A 21837-nucleotide genomic window follows, 5' to 3' on the forward strand; every position below is an offset into this window, starting at 1 on the left:
CCATCATATCCCAGGATGGCTTCCACTTCTGAGTTCACAGTGAATTTTTGGGGTGAATGAAGAGTCCAATCCGAGATCCACAAACTTTATCGCAGGCGGGGCATGCGCAGTCCGTGTTGGCGAGGGCAGGTATGGTTGTATGTCTCCTGAGCTGTTTTTACTGTTTCTTTGTGCTCCTCTCCTCCTCTGTACACCGCTCTGGCAGAGCTGCCGCCAGGTGGAACGGTCGGCAGCGGCATCCTCCGGGTCTGTGGGTTTGATGGTGCACTTCTTCAGCTGGTCCTTGTAGCGCTGCATCTACCCCCCTACAGACCGCCGGCCAAGATGTAGCCGGCCGTACACGATCTTCCGCGAACAAGACATCCTAATGACATGCCCAAGCCAGCAGTCAGTGTTTGAGTGACCATGGCCTCCATACTTTTGCAGTTGGTCAAAGTAAGGTGATTCCCAGGATGCGCTGCGGGCATCTTATGTAGAAATGGCTCGAGCTGCTTGTTGTGGCGACTGTAAGTGACTTAGACTTCACAGCGGTAAAGAAGTGTGGTGGATGCAGACGGCTTGATAGACGGAGACGTTGGTGTGGAGGTGGAGATCCCTGTTTTGGAAGACCCTGCGTCCGAGTTTCCCCAAAGGCAGCTGATGCTTAATACTGTTTAGAATTGAGGTCGATGCTGCAGTCCTCCGAGAGGATGCTGCCCAGGTATTTGAATGACGGGACTATTGCCAGTGATTTGTGTTCACTGGTGAAAACAGGCATGATGGGTGGAGGGCTAGCTCCATTGGCAGACCACCTCGGTCTTGGTGGTGTTGATACAATCCCACCCTGCTATAGACCCTCACAGCCGTTACAAAGACAGACTGAAGGTCTCCGGAGTGTGGGCCACAAGAGCTCTCACACACACACACACACACACACACACCCCCCCTCAACTATCAGACAGTCGTAGTTCGCTCTTCCCTCTGCTGCTGTATGTTGTGGTAAGAATGGAGGAACAGCCAATTACACAGTTTCTCTCTCTCTCAGAGACAGACTTACTATCTTGCGGTCGTAGTTCTCTCCACTACTGTAGGTGGTGGTTAGGGTGGAGGAGCACTCCTCCAGGTACCAGGGCTTGCGTCCGCTCTCGGCGGTGCTGGAGATGGAGATAGTGTAGATGCTGTTGGTGTAGCCGTCACAGGAGCAGTGGTCCCGGCTCCGCCCGCCATTCCCTGACGCCCACACAAAGATGGAGCCACGCCCCTTCCTTCCCTGGCAGGAAATCAAATCATTGTCAATTAGATCAGAGGCGGGACTTCCTGCCCGTGGGAACAAACGTTCTTCCGCCACCTGATGCTGAAATGGTAATAGCAGGTGCAGCAGCAGTGGCAGGGGAATGAGCACATGAATTACATTAGCCCAAATGACTTAATGGAGCAGGACTATCACACAGCTTCAGTAAACAGAGATATCTACATAGAAATACAATTACTTGAGCGGGCATCCCCAATCAAATAAAGTCAATGATGCCAAAATGCCATATTTCTATTTATATGGGTTTTTATTGGTGTATGATTGGCAGAGAAACTGGAGGGAGCCTACTGCTCTGAGGTCTGACTGTCACACACACACACACACACACACGATAAAAGGTGGAGGGAAGCATTTCAAAAGGCCTCTGTCAGCCAGTGATAAGAGATAGAAGCCCCTCTGAGTGAGGAAAGAATCAGACAGGACGAAACGCTGACGGAAAACTGGGACCAGCTTTGAAGGGAGGGAGGGAGGGAGGGAGGGAGGGAGGGAGGGAGGGAGGGAGGGAGGGAGGAGCTGTGCGAGAAAGGAGGGGAGAGATACAGAGGGAGAGTGACAAACAGAGAAAGACAAAGAGAGCGAGAGAGTGAAAAAGCAGGTAGGGACCGACGAAGACAGAAAAAAAAAAGACAAAAAGACAACGACAAACCCAAAAAAACGTTTACGAGAAAATTAGCTCAAGATACCTAAGAGAGTGTGGGGGCTGGGTCTGGGGGACCTGCACCCTCTAACCTAACAGCAGCAACACACACCTCTCCCAAACCGGTCAATAATATCTCACAAATATACAGGGGCTAATACATGTTCTCCTACCTTCCAACTGGTTACACAGTCTCCCCGCTCACTAGCCTGTCACATCCCCTTTCCGTAGGCCAACCTGCCACGGTGCTGCCACACACACCTCCAACCATCTGCCATAATAGTCCAATAGACTCTGTTCCATGCACAACCAAGACATACACTGGGTATACAAAACATTAAGAACACCTGCTCTTTCCATGACAAACTGACCAGGTGAATGCTATGATCTCTTCACATGTATTTATTCATTTTCATTTTAAAATAGAAGCTCTTATCCAGGGCGACTTACAGGAGTAATTAGGGTTAAGTGCCTTGCTCAAGGGCACATCAGCAGATTTTTTCACAGTCGGCTCTGGGATTCAAACCAGCGACCTTTCAGTTATCGGCCCAACACTCTTAACCGCTAGGCTACCTGCCACCCTTATTGATGTCACTTGTTAAATCCACTTCGAAATCAGTGTAGATGAAGGGGAGGAGACAGGTTAAAGAAAGATTTTTAAGCCTCGAGACAATTGAAACATGGATTGTGTATGTGTACCATTCAGAGGGTGACTGGGCTAGATAAAAAATGTAAGTGCCTTTGAGCGGGGTATGGCAGTAGGTGCCAGGCACACCGGTCTGAGTGTCAAGAACCACTGGGTTTTTCACGCTCAACAGTTTTCCTGTGTGTATCAAGAATGGTCCACCACCCTAAGGACATCCAGCCGACTTGACAACTATGGGAAGCATTGGACTCAATATGGGCCAGCATCCCTGTGGAACGCTTTCGTCACCTCGTAGAGTCCATGCCCCGACGAATTGAAGCTGTTCTGAGGGCAAAGGGGGTGTCCCTAATGCTTTGAATACTCAGTGTATGTAACCCACCACCAAAATCTAACCATTGTTTTACTTTCTCTTTAATCAAAATGTAAGCAGCATGTCTGACTCAGCAAGGAGAGGGCACTCTGACATCATCACAAGCGACCTTGTGAAGTCAACTCCCCTCCACTTAACCCCTGGGCTAAGCTCTTCCTTTGAGCCACCTCCACAAAACACTCATGAATATGGATACAGCACATGAATATGCTAATCAGACCAAGCGCTTTAATCCAAATGTCCAGAAGTGTCCCCGAGGCTTTGATTACACTCTGGCCGCCGAGTTACTGCGTGCATTTGTCCAAGTCAATGTGTATTCTTTGCCCCAGTCTTCTTCTGAGAGCGAATTGGTGTTTTGATCGTGGGTATAAGTGTGTATACTTAATGTGCATGTCTACTGTGTGTGTGTGTGAGATGCACCATGCGGATGCCATTCTCGAAGGCCTGCCTTGCCAGGAGGCGGGGCCGTCCACGGTCTTGCCGTCGTCGTCAGGACCCCAGCTGGCGCTGTAGATGTCAATGTGCTGCGGCTGCAGACTCAGAGACTTGGCCTCCACCATGTCCGTCACGTCACCATCCAGCATCCGCACCCCTGACACACACACACACACACACACACACACACACACAGTGAAAAAAAAAACAGTACATTTGGTACACACAGTTTACATCACACACTCAATGCCAGATGCATAGCGTAAACCCAACGCTCACCCCCTATCCGTGCGTTGTAGGCAATTCCCACAGTGCAATGGGAGTTGTTAGCAGATGCAGCAACTTCCCCAGCACAGCGTGTTCCATGCCTGAAGAGAGAGCAGGGACACTTTACATTACGCACATAAACACATTTCCACACTCCTACAAGCGCACATTTATTAAACTCACACAAATATGTAAACAGATACACTGAAGAATGCACAAACAGTTAGGATAGCGTCGGACACCCTGCACGTTCCGGTAAAGACGCATGGCGGAGAACTAAGTGGAGTTAGACTTCGTTCAAACTACGGTCTGGGGGAACAGGCCTACTCATGGCTAGTAGCAGAGTCTTCTTCAGAAGGGCATGCAATGGAAAACGTATTATAGTCCGTTTTCCTCAGTTTGGTGCGTAACGGACACGGCCCTGCTGTCAGAGGCAGCTGCACTGGGTTACATAGAGCCCTCAAATATTTTCACAATGTGAAAGAGACAAATGTTTTGCATGTCCCCGAGCCCTCGACAAACAAGGGTAACATTCCGCCACAGACCGTAGCGACAATCGGCCAGGGTCAACGACCAGAGCAAACAAACAAGAGTGTCTTTTAGGAGGAGGAAGAGGCAAACTCTCTCGCTCGGCACGACCAGCCCTCATGCCGAGAACATCTGGACCAAGCGGCCCAGAGTCGCCACTGATTGCCGTCATGGCAAACCCAGCATCTAACCCGTGGCAGGCAGGCGCTAACACCCTCGCTAGCTTATGGTTTCCACTGTACTGTATTCCATCACCTGGCTAGAACCTCCCTCCACAGCACAGCTCTTCCCCTATAGCAAACAAATAGTAGGGAACATCCAAATCCTTTAGCTCCGTCTGGCTTCACACAGCTCCACGTTCTGCCTGTTGCCTGCGTCTCCTCTGCGTACGTGTGTGGAGTGTGGTGTGTGTGTGTGTGCGTGTGCTCTCAGCCCATCTCTGTTCCATGCCTGCTCCGCATCACTCTGAACCACACCATCTGTAGGACCACTAAAGTTCAACGTGAATGACACAACGACTGGATCAAGGTGATTCCTTGGTTCAGCCCATAGAAGTGGACTTCTACATTATAGCAGAGATTCTATCACATGGAAATGTTCAAATTCAGCAGCAGATATGTTCCTCACACAGGAAATAAGCGGAAAGAACAGCATGTTCTCCTCTGGAAAAACACACACACACACACACACACACACACACACACACACACACACACACACACACACACACACAGTGGATGCAAGTTCAGTGTCCGTTTACTTTGAACATCTGTGAAACTGCTGGTTTAAAAGAAAGGGATGGTAGAGTGGACTGTAACCAATCCATTCCGGTCTCTTTGGTTGGCCTGGATCAGAAGTGGCGAGTCCTCTTTCTTCAAATCAGTACCATGTCATAAAATAAAGCTGGGGCAAATTGGAACTCCTACCACCAAACGAGTGTACTCGCAAAACGGATCGGATAGGGACGTCTGGAGTGAATCAGCAGTTAGTGGGGCGCTTTCATAGAACCTCTCACAAACGGTGTTCCCCTCTATGTTCCCCTCTACGTTCATATGATATCGGAGACTGGACAAGTTGGGACAGTGCAAAGATACAGAATGGGTCTGAAAAGCGTGTAGTGTGTAAGCGTTAGGTAGCAGGAACACACTAACGGCTGTGTTCCAGTATCCCCTCTAGCAGCATACTGCCTAGAATAGAGCAATGAGTTGGGCCATGCATTCTAAGCGCTATGCTAGTATGGACATTGGAACGTACCCATTATTGTGACAGACTTCTCAACAAACCCCAGTCAGCGGGGGACAGAGAGAGAGAGAGGGAGTGAGGCATTGCAGACCCTGATCTGTCTAGAAAGCAGTGGGCTAGTAAACCTCCTGTCTCTTTAAGAAAACAATCTACAACAGAGCACTGAGGGTTTGCCAGGGCATTTTGGCAGCCAAACTGGCGCAGGACACAGGGCTCCCAGGCAGAGGAGAATTCTCCACACACACACCACACTACTACAGAACTATACAGATAGCAAGCGCACACACACACAGCGGAGAGCGATGCTGTGACCCGGTATCTTACTTGTTCTCGTTGCTGGCATCATAACGGGGCATGGGGTCCATGTCATTCCCGTTGACATCATAACTGGCCTGGTTGTCCTGGAAACAGAGGAAATACCTTCACCATCATGGTGTTCTTATGACCGAGGGCGGAGCAGCAGAAATCAGCCAATGGCATGAATATGCAACACTCACACATACCCCATTCCAAAACCCACCCACCCACATACCCTATTCCAACCCCCCCACCCCCCACACACACCCCATTTCAAAACCCACACACCCCCCCCCATTCCAAAACACCCACACACACATACCCCATTCCAACCCCCCCCCACACACACACACATACCCCATTCCAAACCCCCCCCCCCCACACACACACACACACAATTCCAAAACCCACACTCACACACACATACCCCATTCCAAACCCCCCCACACACACACTTCCAAACCCCCCCCACACACACACACATACCCCATTCCAACCCCCCCCCCACACACACACACACCTTCCAACCCCCCACACACACACCCCATTCCAAAACCCACACAAAACCCATTCCAAAACCCACACACATACACCCCATTCCAACCCCCCCCACACATACCCCATTCCAAAACACACAAACACACACACATACCCCATTCCAAAACACACACACACACACACATACCCCATTCCAAAACACACATACCCCATTCCAAAACACACACACACACACACACCCCATTCCAAAACACACACACACATACCGCATTCCAAAACACACACACACATACCGCATTCCAAAACACACACACATACCGCATTCCAAAACACACACACATACCGCATTCCAAAACACACACACATACCGCATTCCAAAACACACACACATATCCCATTCCAAAACACACATACACTGGGTGTACAAAACATTAGGAACACCTTCACTATAAGGTGTCGAAAGCATTCCACAGGGATGCTGGCCCGTGTTGACGCCAATGCTTCCCACAGTCAAGTAGGCTGGATGTCCTTTGGGTGATGGACCATTCTTGAAACACACTGGAAAATGTTGAGCGTGAAAGCGCCAGCTGCGTTGCAGTTAACACGCCTTCTGAATGGCACACACGCAATCCATGACTCAATTGTCTCAAGGTTTAAAAAAAAAAAAATCATGCTTTAACATGTCTCCTCCCTTTGATCTACACGGATTTAACAGGTGAAATTGATAACAGATCATAGCTGTCACCTGGAATCACCTGGTCTATGTCTGGGAAAGAGCAGGCGTTCTTAATGTTCTGCACACTCAGTGTACATACACCCACAAACATACAGTACACACTCACGTAGTTCTGAATGAGGTCAGGGTGGTTCCTCTCTATGCCGTCATCCAGGATGGTGACAACCACGTCTTTCCCCGTGTAGCCCCTCTTCCACGCCCCCACTATGTTCATGTCTGACTGGCAGTTATGGATGTCATCGTTACAGTGCTGAAACACACACACACGCGTCACTGGAATAGTGCCGAAACAAAACTAGCAACCCACTTATGTGGTCGTTATAATTCTGGAACAAAGATCCACATCTGTGTTGTGGCAACAGCGCGTCTCCGTGCTGTTGTGCTGCTTGTTGCTACTTGGCTATCTGCCAAACATTTCATGTTTTACTTTTAATACATTTACCAGCGTCTTAGTTTTTTCCATTCAACTTTTTCACCCCGGACGTTTTATCTGGACATGGTTCTACAGGACCTCCACCTGCCGAAAAAGCTAAGTAGTAACATTAACATTATGCCATCTAATTGCAGTCGCTGTACTCATAATATACAGGAGAACGATCGCCTTATGGTGAGGATAGCCGTGTTGCAAGCACAGCTTCAGATGCAATCGTTAGGCAAGGTTAAGTGTAGGCAAGGTTAAGTGCAGGAAAGGATGAAACAGCGGCTGTGCCACGAGTAATTACAAGCAGTAGTGTTAATCCCCCCGCACGGTCACCGCAGCCGGACAATTTTCTCAAGGCTTCTGGAAAGAAATGCTGTCGGTATGCTCAACCGGTGTCGCTCATTCAGCCGACAGAAACTTTCAACCGGTTCTCCCATTAAAGCAACGAGTCAGAGTCAGAAGCCGAGCCTTCTCTGGTCTCTCCTCCTCCCTTTACGGGGTCTGAGCTGCTGAAGCATTCCACCATTAGCTCTGACAAATTGAAAACCCTAGTCATTGGCGACTCCATTACCCACAATATTAGACTTAAAAATAATCATCCCGCGATCATACACTGTTTACCAGGGGGCAGGGCTACCGACGTTAAGGCTAATCTAAAGACGGTGCTGGCTAAAGCTAAAACTGACGAGTGTAGAGAGTATAGAGATATTGTTACCCACGTTGGCACCAACGATGTTAGGATGAAACAGTCAGAGGTCACCAAGCGCAACATAGCTTCAGCTTGTAAATTAGCTAGAAAGATGTGTCGGCATCGAGTAATTGTCTTTGGCTTCCTCCCAGTTAGGGGGAGTGATGAGCTCTACAGCAGTCTCACAACTGGCCTGCTGAGGAGTGATGGACTCCATCCTAGCTGGAGGGGTGCTCTCATCTTATCTATGAACATAGACAAGGCTCTAACTCCTCTAATGAGATAGGGTGCAGTCTGCCAGGTTAGTGGAGTCTGCCACTAGCACAGTCAGTGTAGTCAGCTCAGCTATCCCCATTGAGACCGTGTCTGTGCCTCAATCTCGGTGAGAAAAACAAAACATGGCAGTGTTCGCCTTAGCACTCTCACTGGAATAAAGACCTCCTCGATTCCTGTCATTATTGAAAGAGATTGTGATATCTCACATCTTAAAACAGGGTTACTTAATGTTAGATCCCTCACTTCCAAGGCAGTCATAGTCAATGAACTAATCACTGATCATAATCTTGATGTGATTGGCATGACTGAAACATAGACCCACTCAAAGGCTTTCGGAGCAATCATCGACTCAGTGGGGTTTGTCCAACATGTCTCCGGACCCACTCATGGCCATAGTCATACCCTGGGTCAAAAGCCATGCAATAAAATTCTCGGACAACCCAAAGATTCCCTTCCAGACTCCCTCCACCTACTCAAGGACGTTGGGGTACACAAATCGGTTAACCACCTAACTGAGGATCTAAATGTAACCTTGCGTAATACCTGCTGCTCGATCCTCCTATTCTTCCAACCTAATTGAGGAGAATAAGAACAATCCAACATTTAATTTTGATACTGTCCACAGCTAACTAAAAAGCAGCATTCAACAAGAAAGGATGGCATTCACTTCAGCAGTAATAAATTCATGAACTTCTTCAATGAAAAGATCATGATCGTTAGAAAGCAAATTACGGACTCCTCTTTGAATCTGCGTATTTCTCCCAAGCTCAGTTGAGTCTGCACAACTCTGCCAGGACCTAGGATCAACGGAGACACTCAAGTTATTTCATCCGGTATCTCTTGACACATTCATGAAAACAGTCATGGCCTCTAAACTCTCAAGCTGCATACTGGACCCTATTCCAACTAAAGTACTGAAGGAGCTACTTCCTGTGCTTGGCCCTCCTATGTTGAACATAATAAATGGCTCCCTATCCACCGGATGTGTACCAAACTCACTAAAAATGGCAGTAGTAAAGCTTCTCTTGAAAAAGCCACACCTTGACACGAAAAAAAAACATTTTTTTTTTTTTTTATAAAAATAAATAAATCATCCTACATCGAATCTCCCATTCCTCCTTAAAAAAATGAAAAAGCTGTTGTGCAGCAACTCACTGCCTTCCTGAAGACAAATAATGTATACGAAATGCTTCAGTCTGGTTTTAGACCCCATCATAGCACAGACTGCACTCATGAAGGTGGTAAATGACCTTTTAATGGCGTCAGACCAAGGCTCTCCATCTGTCCTCATGGTCCTAGACCTTACTGACACCATCGATCACCATATTATTTTGCCGAGATTAGAAACCCTAATTGGTCTACACTGACAAGTTCTTGCCTGGTTTAGATATTATCTGTCAAAAAGATATCAGTTCGTCTCTGTGGATATTTTGTCCTCTGACAAATCAATTGTAAGTTTTGGCGTTCCTCTAGGTTCTGTTTTAGGACCACCATTGTTTTCACTATATATTCTACCTCTTGGTGATGTCATTCGGAAAAAATGGCAACTTTCACTGCTATGCGGATGATACACAGCTGTACATTTCGATGAAACATGGTGAAGCCCCAAAATTGCCTACCCTGGAAGCCTGTGTTTCAGACATAAGGAAGATGGCGGCAAATGTTTTACTTTTAAACTCGGACAAAACAAAGATGCTAGTTCTAGGTCCCAAGAAACAAAGAGATCTGCTGTTAAATCTGACAATTAATCTTGATGGTTGTACAGTCGTCTCAAATAAAACTGAAAGACCTCGGTGTTACTCTGGACCCTGATCTCTCTTTTGACAAACATATCAATAATATATCAAGGACAGCTTTTTTCCCCCATCTTCGTAACCTTGCAAAAATCAGCAACCTTTTGTCCAAAAATGATGCATTTAAGTTAATCCATGCTTTTGTCACTTCTAGATTAGACTACTGCAATGGTCTACTCTCCAGCTACCCAGATAAAGCACTAAATACATTTCAGTTAGTGCGAAACACGGCTGCTAGAATCCTGACTAGAACCAAACAATTTGATCATATTACTCCAGTGCTAGCCTCTCTACACTGGCTTCCTGTTAAGGCTAGGGCTGATTTCAAGGTTTTCCTGCTTACCTACAAAGCACTACATGGGCTTGCTCCTACCCATCACTCCGATTTGGTCCTGCCATACATACCTACACATATGCTATGGTCACAAGACGCAGGCCTCCTTATTGTCCCTAGAATTTCTACGCAAACAGCTGGAGGCAGGGCTTTCTCCTATAGAGCTCTATTTTTATGGAATGGTGTGCCTATCCATGTGAGAGATAAATGTCGAGACCGAGTGTAAGTCTTTACTGAAGACTTGTCTCTCAGTAGGTCCTATGATTGAGTGTAGCCTGGCCCAGGGATGCGAAGGTGAACGGCAAGGCACTAGAGCGACGAACCGCCCTTGATGTCTCTGCCTGGCCGGCTCCCCTCTCTCCATTGGGATTCTCTGCCTCTGACCCTATTACGGGGGCTGAGTCACTGACTTAATCGTGCGCTTCCATGCCGTGCCTAGGAGGGGTGCATCACTTGAGTGGGTTGAGTCACAGACGTGATCTTCCTGTCCAGTTTTGCGATTCCTCGGGCTGGTGCGGTGGAGGAGATCTACACAGCCTCATCCCAGGGTATATGTTGATGATATTCCTCTAGTGCTGTGGGGGCTGTGCTTCGGCAGTGGGTGGAATTATTTCCTGCCTGGTTGGTCCTGTCTGCGTGTATCATCGGACGGGGCCACAGTGTCCCTCGACCCACCCCTCTCAGCCTCCAGTGTCTGTGCTGCAATAGTCTATCTGCTGGGGGGCTAGGGTCAGTCTGTCTTATCTGGTGTCCGGTGTGAATTTAAGTACGCTCCCTCTAATGCTCCCTCTTCCTCCACTCCCGGAGGACCTGAGCCCTAGGATCATGCCTCAGAACTACCTGGCCTGATGACTCCTGGCTGTCCCCAGTCCAACTAGTTGTGTTGCTGCTCCAGTTTCAACTGTTCTGCCTGCGGCTATGGAACCCTGACCTGTTCACCGGACGTGCTACCTTGTCCCGGACCTGCGGTTTTCGACTCCCGCTACCGCAACTGCTGTCTCGACTTCTGAATGCTCGGCTATGAAAAGCCAACTGACATTTACTCCTGAGGTTCTGACCTGTTGCACCCTCTATAACCACTGATTATTATTTGACCCTGCTGGTCATCTATGAACGTTTGAACATCTTGGCCATGTACTGTTATAATCTCCACCCGGCACCTGGCCACCCCTTAGAGCCTGGTTCCCCTCTAGGTTTCTGCATTGCTTGCTGTTTTGGGGTTTTAGGCTGAGTTTCTGTATAGCACTTTGTGACACCTGCTGATGTAAAAAGGGCTTTATAAATACATTTGATTGGTTGATTGATTCCATAGACATAGGCCCTGTTCGAATCCTTTGAAAATGCAACTTTCCCTCCTCCGTTCTTTGAAGTAATCATTGATCTGACATTTTTTGGACTGGTGAAAGCTATGAACTGGAATTCTTGCTTTAACCTGTCCAATCATGCTAGATAAGTTATTAGTCCAAAGAGGAGAGGAAGGAACAGAAGCATTTTAACCGTTTTTAAATAGGTCCAGAGATGGATGGAGAAAGTCAGTTGTAGACTAATGTCCAGGTGAACAAACGTCAACAGACTAGTAAATCTCATACATAAACAGGAAACACTCATGACTGATTATAACCGATTACGAAACTGGACAGATACGTGGAAGCGCTAAAGTCAAAGTACTGGCTTTATCTTTGCCAAGTTAACCATTGACAGAATCCAGAAGAAGAGAAAAAGACCGGAGAGCTTACCAACTGCACAAAACGTAAGGGAGTAATGATTTATATGTGGATGTGACTAGCAGCCACAAGTGAGTGAAGTATTCTTTCTGTGTAGAGCTGCATAGCTTGTGCAGTCTAGATGGAGTCATCTCACACTGCTGTATGCATTTAAATCCTCTCTGCGTCATTATAAAAGGTGTGAGAAGATGTCTAGACATTAGCCGCACTACACCCTTAGCCGCACTACACCCAAGATTCACTCTCACACACACCGAGTGGACTCTCCATTAAGTGGGTCAGGGTGGTGGTGAGTCCAGTGACCCTTGACCCTGAGTCCTGGGGTTTGGCCTGATCTGCATACTCACAATGTACCACATACTGCTCCACTTGGCATCGTTGAAGAAGATGGACTGGGCGGGGCTAGTCTGGGCGGGGCTGGAGAGAGGGTGAGGGGCCGCCTTGTAATCCCTCTTGATCCGCCTCTTCACCACCTGCTGCTGAATCCACTCCACCTAAAGCAGAGGGCATACCATTGGACAGTGAGTAAAAACAATATCAAACAACAAATCGCTGAACAGGAATACAAAGGGATTATGGGCAAGCATGTTTTGAGTGGACAATGAGAGATGGAGGAATATGTGTGGAGAAATACATTAAAGTAAAACACTGGCAGACAGACAAGTGTGCACATATGCATATGCGCGCACACACACACACACACACAAAATCACATCAAATCTCTCAAACCTAATGGATTTATTTCACAGAATTCCTTGGCTCATCTCAGAAATTTGGGAGCAATGGGTAGGATTTTTTCTGATTTCGAAATCGGGATGGACGGACAAGGAAATCTCAAACCTGGCCAGATTAGAGCCCTATAGTTTATGTAGCTACATAAATGACTGCTGCATCTCACTTTTGCACAAGGGTAGTGAAGTAGACAATCATATCAGAGGGAAAATCTGTCCGTTTCTCCAGAGAGCGGAGGAGAGAAAAACAACAACAAAAAATGGAGAAAAGAGAGCGATGGGGTAGACCAAGAAAAACACAGGCAGAAAGATAGAGGGGGGTGGGGGACACCTAGGATGTAGTTATGAAGTCTAAAATGGAAAGAAAGAACAAATACAAATGTAACAGTGATGGCGGGCGATCAGACTGGTGCGAAGACAAGACAGCAGAGGCACAAGTCTCTGCTCATTTTACTCTGTCATTAACATCAGGTTCAAAGTAACAGCTTACACACCTCACTAAGCTCGGAACAGCAGAGCCATCAGCATGTGTGTGTGTGTGTGTGTGTGTGTGTCTCTCCGTCTGCCTGTCTACACCATGTCTATGTCCGTGTGTTGTGCATGACGAGTGGTAAGCCTTACGCAACAGTCCTCAGACAGTCACCTGGCCAGGAGGTCTGACCCCAGCAGCCAGTCATCCACCAGCTCCCACCACTGACTTGAGAGTGAACTAAGAGGGAGAGGAACCGGATCTCTCCCTCTTCCTTCAGATGGTGAACTGGACTGGGGGCTTTTGAAATACAACTGCTTCTGCTTTGCCCCTTCTTAAGGGTTTGCAGGTGGCTCTCTCTATTGCAGTCTCTGCCTCTCTCACTGACTGGGTCAGTAACCAAGGGCAACCAGGATCCAAAAGGGCCAGCCGTACAGCAGGAGCGCCAGTTGAAGTCAGACGTTTGTAATGCAGACTTCCTTCGTTTCTCGCTTCCTTGAAGGGATCACTGATCTGACATGAAAGTATAAGTAGAAGTGATGGGGTCCTTGCCTATCCAAATCTGTTAGAAATCAGTGATTACTTTGAGGAAGTCTTGTTGGTAGAGCACGGCGCGTGCAATGCCAGGGTTGTGGGTATGAAAATGCATCCACTCACTACTGTAAGTCGCTTTGGATAAGAGCGTCTGCTAAATAAAAACAGATATTAGATATTTTTTTTAATAGGGTAAAAAGGTCCCCGGGGCGAGGTCACACTCTAGCACCTCTTCTCCAAGCCACGGAGACCTGTGTGCCAACAGGTAGACCGCACAACGCACACACACAAGGCGTGCCTGCTACACCCACCGGACTCTCACACAAACACACAGAGATGACTGGCATTATACAACTAAGCATAACAATGTGATTAGTTAAATAACCCACTACAAAGACTGAGTCCAGAGCAGCCATGATGAGAGTCCTGCCCAAAATGAGACTGGCATCAGAATGATAGGACACTGATCCCTGAACAGACAGACTCCCAGCTCAGACTGCAGGGCCAGCTGACATCATTTACACATCTCCTTCCTGTCAACCCCTCACACAGAAGAGAAACCAGAGGAAGAAGACGGGCAAAGAGAACACTGCGCTCTCTCTCCCCCCTCCGTGACGCCTGTCAATGCCAAACTGCCTCCTGCCCCGAGGGGAGTATTGTGGAATATGTTCAAAACGGCCAATGTTTCAAGCGAGTATAATACATCTCACATTGCTGACAGCTATGCTCAGCAGCACTACGGTTGGTCGACTTTTCGGCAGCGTGCTGAACTACAATTGTGCCCTGGACTGTACGCATCATCAGGGCAAGACCAACGGCAGTGCTGTGAGACTTATTCAACAATGCAGGCGGGTGTCGATGACCAGTCTGGGAGGCCCGCGAACGCTGAGGTGGCGATCGTGACAGGCTTACCTTGGGCTCCATCGAGATGAAGCTGTGGCCACCGCGACTGGACAGCGTCGATCTTTTGATGGTCCTGCTGTGAAAGAAGTGATAGTGGTCCTTCAGGTCGCCAATCTGCCGAGGAAAACACACGCCATCAGTCTACAGTAAACACACTGGTTGCATCCGAAATGGTCAAATCAAATTGTCACATACACATGGTTAGCAGGTGTTAATGCAAGTGTAGCGAAATGCTTGTGCTTCTAGTTCCGACCATGCAGTAATATCTAACAAGTAACATAACCTAACAATTTCACAACAACTACCTTTTACACACAAGTGTAAAGGAATGAATACGAATATGTACATACAAATATAGAAATGAGTGATGGCCGAACGGCATAGGCAAGATCTAATAGATGGTATGGAGTACAGTATATACATATGAGATGAGTAATGTAGGGTATGAAAACATATAAAGCAGCATTGTTTAAGGTGGCTAGTGATACATTACATCAGGATGGCAAGATGCAGTATATGGTATAGATTACAGTATATACATATGAGATGAGTAATGTAGGTTATGAAAACATATAAAGTGGCATTGTTTAAAGTGGCTAGTGATACATTTAATTACATCAGATGGCAAGATGCAGTAGATGGTATAGCGTACAGTATATACATAAGAGATGAGTAATGTAGGGTAAGTAAACATTATATATAAAGTGGCTAGTAATAAATTGATTACATCAATTTTTCCATTATTAAAAGTGGCTGTTGTTGAGTCAGTATGTTGGCAGCAGCCACTCAATGTTAGTGATGGCTGTTTAACAGTCTGATGGCCTTGAGATAGACTGAAAAACAGCTTCTATCGGTCCCCGCTTTGATGCAACACCTGGTGTGAATTAGGTTGGAATTTCAGATGCATTCACTGGTTATGTACCAAGAAGACATCAGGAGGTGGCATTATGAATGGAAATGAGACAGAAATATGAAAACATTTATTTATTTGGCCCTTAAGGAAGTAAAAAAACGGCAACCGAGTTTGACGGGAAACACAAACCTCCTAAACAAGACAGAGACAAATAGTCGGTGTTTTTATCTGATCATTTTGTTTATGAATTATTAAGTGATTAAAAACGCGTCACTCTGTTACCAAATCCGAAAAGCTGTAACAAAATGACTGCAATTGAATTGGCCACAATGTGAAATCGTAGTCAGTAGAGCACAGTAAAGTAAAGTATAGTTAAATACAGCACGGTAGAGTTCAGTACAGTAGAGCACACATGAGTCGAGTGTATAATGTAATATATACTACTGGACTGTGCTGTCCAAACACATGAAACATAGACGTCTATGATTGGTACAGATTTGGTCCGGACCAACCAAATTTGGTCTTGCTTGGGGGCGGAGCTTAATAGAATAATAGCCAGTGCAATGGAGGATGTTTTGAAGAATGACGTTCATATGCATTTCTGTTTAATACAGATCAAGGACCCATGACGTAATTCTGTTACCAGGTGTTGATCCACTTCGCTTACTGTAGTTCAATACCGCAAAATTGATTTTTCAAACTCAAGGTATCATTGCTGACGCCCCATTCTTTCTGCAGACGTCTTTGAAACTTAGTTTTGTAGTTGATATTTAACAAAGTTTTTAGAAAAAGTGGTCACATAAAATAACTGAGGGAGATTTTACTGTCATTCTGTTTCCAAACTTTACATCTGCGCTGTTCCTAATGCAAATGTGTTTTAGTCAAATGTTCTGTGGCAATTGTTAAAAGTAGACTTCTGCATATACACAGGATACACCAAACATTAAGAACACCTTCCTAAAATGGAGTTATACCAACCCCTTTTGCCCTCAGAACAGCCTCAAATCGTCGGGGCATGGACTCTACAAGGTGTTGAAAGCGTTCCACGGGGATGCTGGCCCATGTTGACTCCAATACCTCCTACAGTTGAGTCAAGTAGGCTGGATGGTGGGTGGTGGACCACTCTTGATAAACACGGGAAACTAAGCTTGAAAAACACAGCAGCGTTGCAGTTCTTTACACAAACCGATGCGCCTGGCACCTACTACCATACCCCGTACAAAGGCGCGTCCTTCTTTTGTCTTGCCCAACACACTCAATGGCACACATACACAACCCATGTCTCAACTGGCTCAAGGTTTAAACATCCTTCTTTAACTGGTCTCCTCCCCTTCATCTACACTGATTGAAGTGGATTTAACAAGTCACATCAATAAGGGATCATAGCTTTCACCAGGATTCACCTGGTCAGTCCATGTCATGGAAAGAACAGTGTAGTTGTATGGTTTGTTAAACAATGATTTTTGCTTGGCATACATTTGAAAGTGAAAAAAAAAGGCCCAGCGTCAACTGTTACAGTGGAATTTGTCATAGACCCAGAGGTCAAGCTTTGACCGCATCACTGTCAGAACGTGGAAGACAAGGCAACAGCAGGTAGCCTACAGAGCCTTCGGAAAGTATTCAGACCTCTTGACTTTTTCCACATTGTTACATTAAAGCCTTATTCTAAAATGGATTCAATTGTTTATTTTTCCCTCATCAATCTACACACAATACTCCATAATGACAAAAGCAAAAACTGTGGGATTCTCGTAAAGGAGAGGGTGGGGGAGAGGGGGTAAATTACCACTATATAACTAGGGAGAAAGGGTGGCGGTGGGGGGTTGAGGGCTGGATGACCCTGCTAGTCTACGATACTCCTTTTCAACCTGTCAGAATACATAGTATGGCTTTCAATCGTGGATAGAGCACGCGCTGATGCTGACCAGCTGGTGTCTTCACTGACAGTTTCAACAGGCCCAGTCTGTAAGACCTGCATGTTTCAAGTAGACCACCATAGTCCCTGTGCCCAAGAACGCCAAGGTGACCTGTCTAAATGACTATCACCCCGTAGCACATCTGTAACCATGAAATGCTTTGAAAGGCTGGTCATGGCTCACAAAAACAGCATCATCCCAGACACCCTGGACCCACCCCGATTCGCATACTGCCCCTCAGGGGTGCTTGCTTAGTCCTCTCCTGTACTCCCTTGTCCACCCACAACTACACGGCCGTGCACGACTCCAACAGCATCGTTAAGTTCGCAGACGACACAACGGTGGTAGGCCTGATCACTGATGACGATGACACAGCCTATAGGGAGGTCAGAGACCTGGCAGTGTGGTGCCAGGACAACAACCTCTCCCTCAATGTGATCAAGACAAAGGAGCTGATCGTGGACTACAGGAAATGGAGAGCAGAGCACGCCCCCATTCACATCGACAGGGCTATAGCGGAGCGGGTTGAGAGCTTCCAGTTCCTCTGTGTTCCACATCACTAAGGACCTATCATGGTCTAAACACACCGACACAGTGGTGAAGGGAGGCTGAAAAGACTTGGCATGGGCCCTCAGATCCGGAAATTTCTACAGCTGCACCATCGAGAGCATCTTGACTGGCTTGGTATGGCAACTGCTTGGCATCCGACCGCAAGGCGCTACAGTGGGTAGTGCGTACGGCCGAGCTCTCTGCCACCCAGGAGCTCTATACCAGGCGATGTACTGATGCTACAGTTTACTATACGTCAATTTTATTCCTAGTTATATTTACACACACAACATGGCCATAAGTATACGGACACATGCTCGTTGAACATGTCATTCCAAGATCATGGGCATTAATATGGAGTAGGTTCTTCCCCTTACTGCTATAACAGCCTCCACTCTTCTGGGAAGGCTGACTAGACATTATAACATTGCTGCGGGGACTTGCTTCCATTCAGCCACAAGAGCATTAGTGAGATCGGGCACTGATGTTGGGCGATTAGGCCTGGCTCGCAGTCAGCGTTCCAATTCATCCCAAAGGTGTTCGATGGGGTTGAGGTCAGGGCTCTTTGCAGACCAGTCAAGTTCTTCCACACCAATCTCAACAACCCATTTATGTATGGGCCTCGCTTTGTGCACGGGGCATCGTCATGCTGAAAAAGGAAAGGGCCTTCCCCAAGCTGTTGCCACAAAGTTGGAAGCACAGAATCATCTAGAATGTCATTGTATGCTGTAGTGTTAAGATTTTCCAACACTGGAACTAAGGAGCCCAAACCATGAAAAACAGCCCCAGAGCATTATTCCTCCTCCACCAAACTATGCATTGGGGCAGGAAGAGTTCTCCTGGCATCCGCCAAACCCAGATTCATCCATTGGACTTCCAGATGAGGAAGTGTGATTCATCACTCCAAAAGAACACATTTCCACCGCTCCAGAGTCCAATGGCGGCGAGCTTTACACCACTCCAGCCGACTCTTGGCATTGTGCATGGTGATGTTAGGCTTGTGTGCGGCTGCTTGGCCGTGGAAACCCATTTCATGAAGCTCCCGACAAACAGTTATTAGTTATTGCGCTGAAGTTGCTTCCATAGGCAGTTTGGAACTCGGTAGCGAGTGTTTCAACCGAGGACAGACCATTTTTACACGCTTCAGCACACGGTTGGAAAGGAGGCATCCTATGACGGTGCCACGTTGAAAGTGACTGAGCTCTTCAGTACGGCCATTCTACTGCCAATGTTTGTCTATGGAGAGTGCATGGCTGTGTGCTCGATTTTATACACCTATCAGCAACGAGTTTGGCTGAAATAGCAGAATACACTCATTTGAAGAAATGTCCACATACTTTTGGTCATGTAGTATATCTACCCATCTCGTATCCCTGCACATCGACTCAGTACTGGTACCTAGTGTATAGCGAAGTTATCGTTACTCATTGCGTATCTATTACGAAGCGTTTAACATTTTCTTGTATTTCTCCATTTTCTTTCTCTCTGCATTGTTGGGAAGGGCCATAAGCGTTTCACTGCTTGTCCGCACATGTTGTTTACGAAGCATGTGACGAATACACTTCCAAACATTTTATTTGAAATGTGATTTTTTTCAGGCAGACCGTTATTACTTTGAACCATGAAATACTAGACAGTAACTGTTGCGTGTGGGGCACCTGTTATTCCACCGTTGTGGAGCCTAATGACTACACTCCCCCTTCATTCTGTCATTGTCTGTCCCGTTGGTGATAGGCTGATCCCCGACACACACATACACAAACCAGATACTATCCGGGGGTCAAGTTTCAATCAAGGCACATAAGAATGAAGGTAGCGCGTTCGGGCTGGCCCTGTGGGAGGACTCTCCACTGTGTCCCCGGGGCCCGGTGGCTAACCTTGACATTTGAACTTCAAGCCGAGTGACAACGAAACACCACGGTTCAATATTAAAATACGTTATATTTATCAAAGAAAAACACTAGTGCAGGATTTGGATTTTGAAAGTCATTTTGAAAGTTATTTGAAAATATAGAACTTTAATTAAGAACCACAAACATACCTGTCCCATATTCTTATAACCATATTTGCCCGCTATCCGATCAGCGATGTCGTGTCCCCCGTTTATCCGTACAGCCCAATGGTTGGTGTAAATCCGAGCTTTGCACCGGACAGACGTAAAACCGAGCAAGAGCGCCAGGATGCACATCAAGACTATTCTCAAAGCGGCGTTCCAAACCATCTTCCACTACTTTTTCCCCCCAAGCCTCCCGTGTGTCCCCCTTCCAACTAGGCAAACAACCAAACTTCTCTTCTCGCCGCAGGCAGTGCAAGCAAGATGATCGTATAACTGTTCGCTCCACATAGACTACACGCAAGGAAAGAAAAAAACGGAAACCGAAAATGCCTCAAAAGCCCGTTAGACGGTCCTGTTCTGTGTTCTCCGCGTGCATGGAGAGTTCGAAGTTTGCGTTTGTCTGAGTATTTCTCGGTAGCAGCAGTGAGGATAATATGGCTGAATCTGTGGTCTGAATACAGTGCTCTGGGTTAATTTCTTTCACCCAGAACTCGGATGTTGGTTCTCATTCTCCCTTTACAGTGGCGAAAAAAACGAGCGACACTCTGAAGAGTAAGAACGACTAATGCTGCGTTCGTAACCAAGTGGGAGATGGAAATGTACCAATTGATTTCGTGAATACCAGTTGGATACTTTCATGTGCTTTGAACTCGTTGAGAAACGCCGATAGGCTATGGCCAACAAACTGCGTCAACTATGAACTAAAAGTATAGCTATCATGCTTATATACAGTGCTCTGGGTTGTAACACATTATATAGTTAAAAAAAACATATTAATAGATTGCTTTGTATAAATAATGTTTTGTTATGTTTAACTGCCGAAAATGCTGTTATCGAGGTAATTTCCTTAGTAGGTGAGGTCAGCATGTGTGGGAGAAGTCTGAGCTCAGGGATGATAGACGACTTTCCCACTAGTAATTACCAATTGGAGGGCCGTTCAAATGAATGTTTTCCAGTCATATGTTGTAAAATCCCACTTTCCACTTGGTTACAAATGCAGCATAACCCTTGGTGCTGCCAGAGCTCTGCTGGGTCTTAAAGGCACACCCAATTAGGTTCTCAAGATGGTCTATCAGATACTGTATCTATGACTGAGAGACTTTGCCCGTATTTGCCCGTTTGAATAGGGCTAATAAAAACTATTGTTATTTGCTAAATGCTTGATATATCAGAATATTGCAGGCGGGGTTAGTGTGATTTGGAACAATGTGCCAAACTTTGTTACTTTGTAGGCCTAACTATTTAAGTTGTTACAAATGATTTCTGCCCACAAAATAGGGACAACAACATTTTACGCACTGGGCTGGGCTTATTAGGCCCGTAGCTTAAAAGACAAGATGGAAATGGTGAAAATCCCTTGTGTAGATTGTTATCATGAAGATCCCAAGCAAGTAATAACTAATTATTGCTGCCACCTATCTCATCAGTGTTCAACTTCGTTAAAGATGTTGCACAGTAGACTACAATCCACTAACATTTGTCACGGTAGTAGGCTAATGGTGTCATTATTGAGGTTGGCGTTATTTGTCGGCCAATTTGAGGCCTACTGATTGCTAGGTTTTTGTTTTCGTAGCGGTTGCTTGGAGTAACTCCGCAGCAAGCCAGGGACAGTGCACACAGAAAATCTGTGTTCCGCCTCAAAC

At 46.6% G+C, this 21837-nt stretch overlaps 1 protein-coding gene across 1 annotated transcript in view; it reads right to left on the reverse strand.

Annotated features, from left to right (window-relative positions):
- The window catches only part of LOC106580081 (proprotein convertase subtilisin/kexin type 5-like), a 40132-nt gene extending 19352 nt beyond the window's left edge, over positions 1-20780 (reverse strand). The window contains 9 exon segments of the mRNA XM_014160700.2: positions 1037-1249; positions 3365-3402; positions 3405-3536; positions 3659-3747; positions 5741-5817; positions 7054-7197; positions 12531-12677; positions 14830-14934; positions 20180-20780. Of these exon segments, the coding sequence (XP_014016175.2) occupies positions 1037-1249; positions 3365-3402; positions 3405-3536; positions 3659-3747; positions 5741-5817; positions 7054-7197; positions 12531-12677; positions 14830-14934; positions 20180-20359 (1125 nt within the window). The 5' untranslated portion in view covers positions 20360-20780.
- Between the last annotated feature and the right edge of the window lie 1057 nt (positions 20781-21837).

Source organism: Salmo salar, chromosome ssa20 (genome assembly GCF_905237065.1).
Source record: "Salmo salar chromosome ssa20, Ssal_v3.1, whole genome shotgun sequence".
In the NCBI taxonomy this organism is placed as follows: domain Eukaryota; kingdom Metazoa; phylum Chordata; class Actinopteri; order Salmoniformes; family Salmonidae; genus Salmo; species Salmo salar.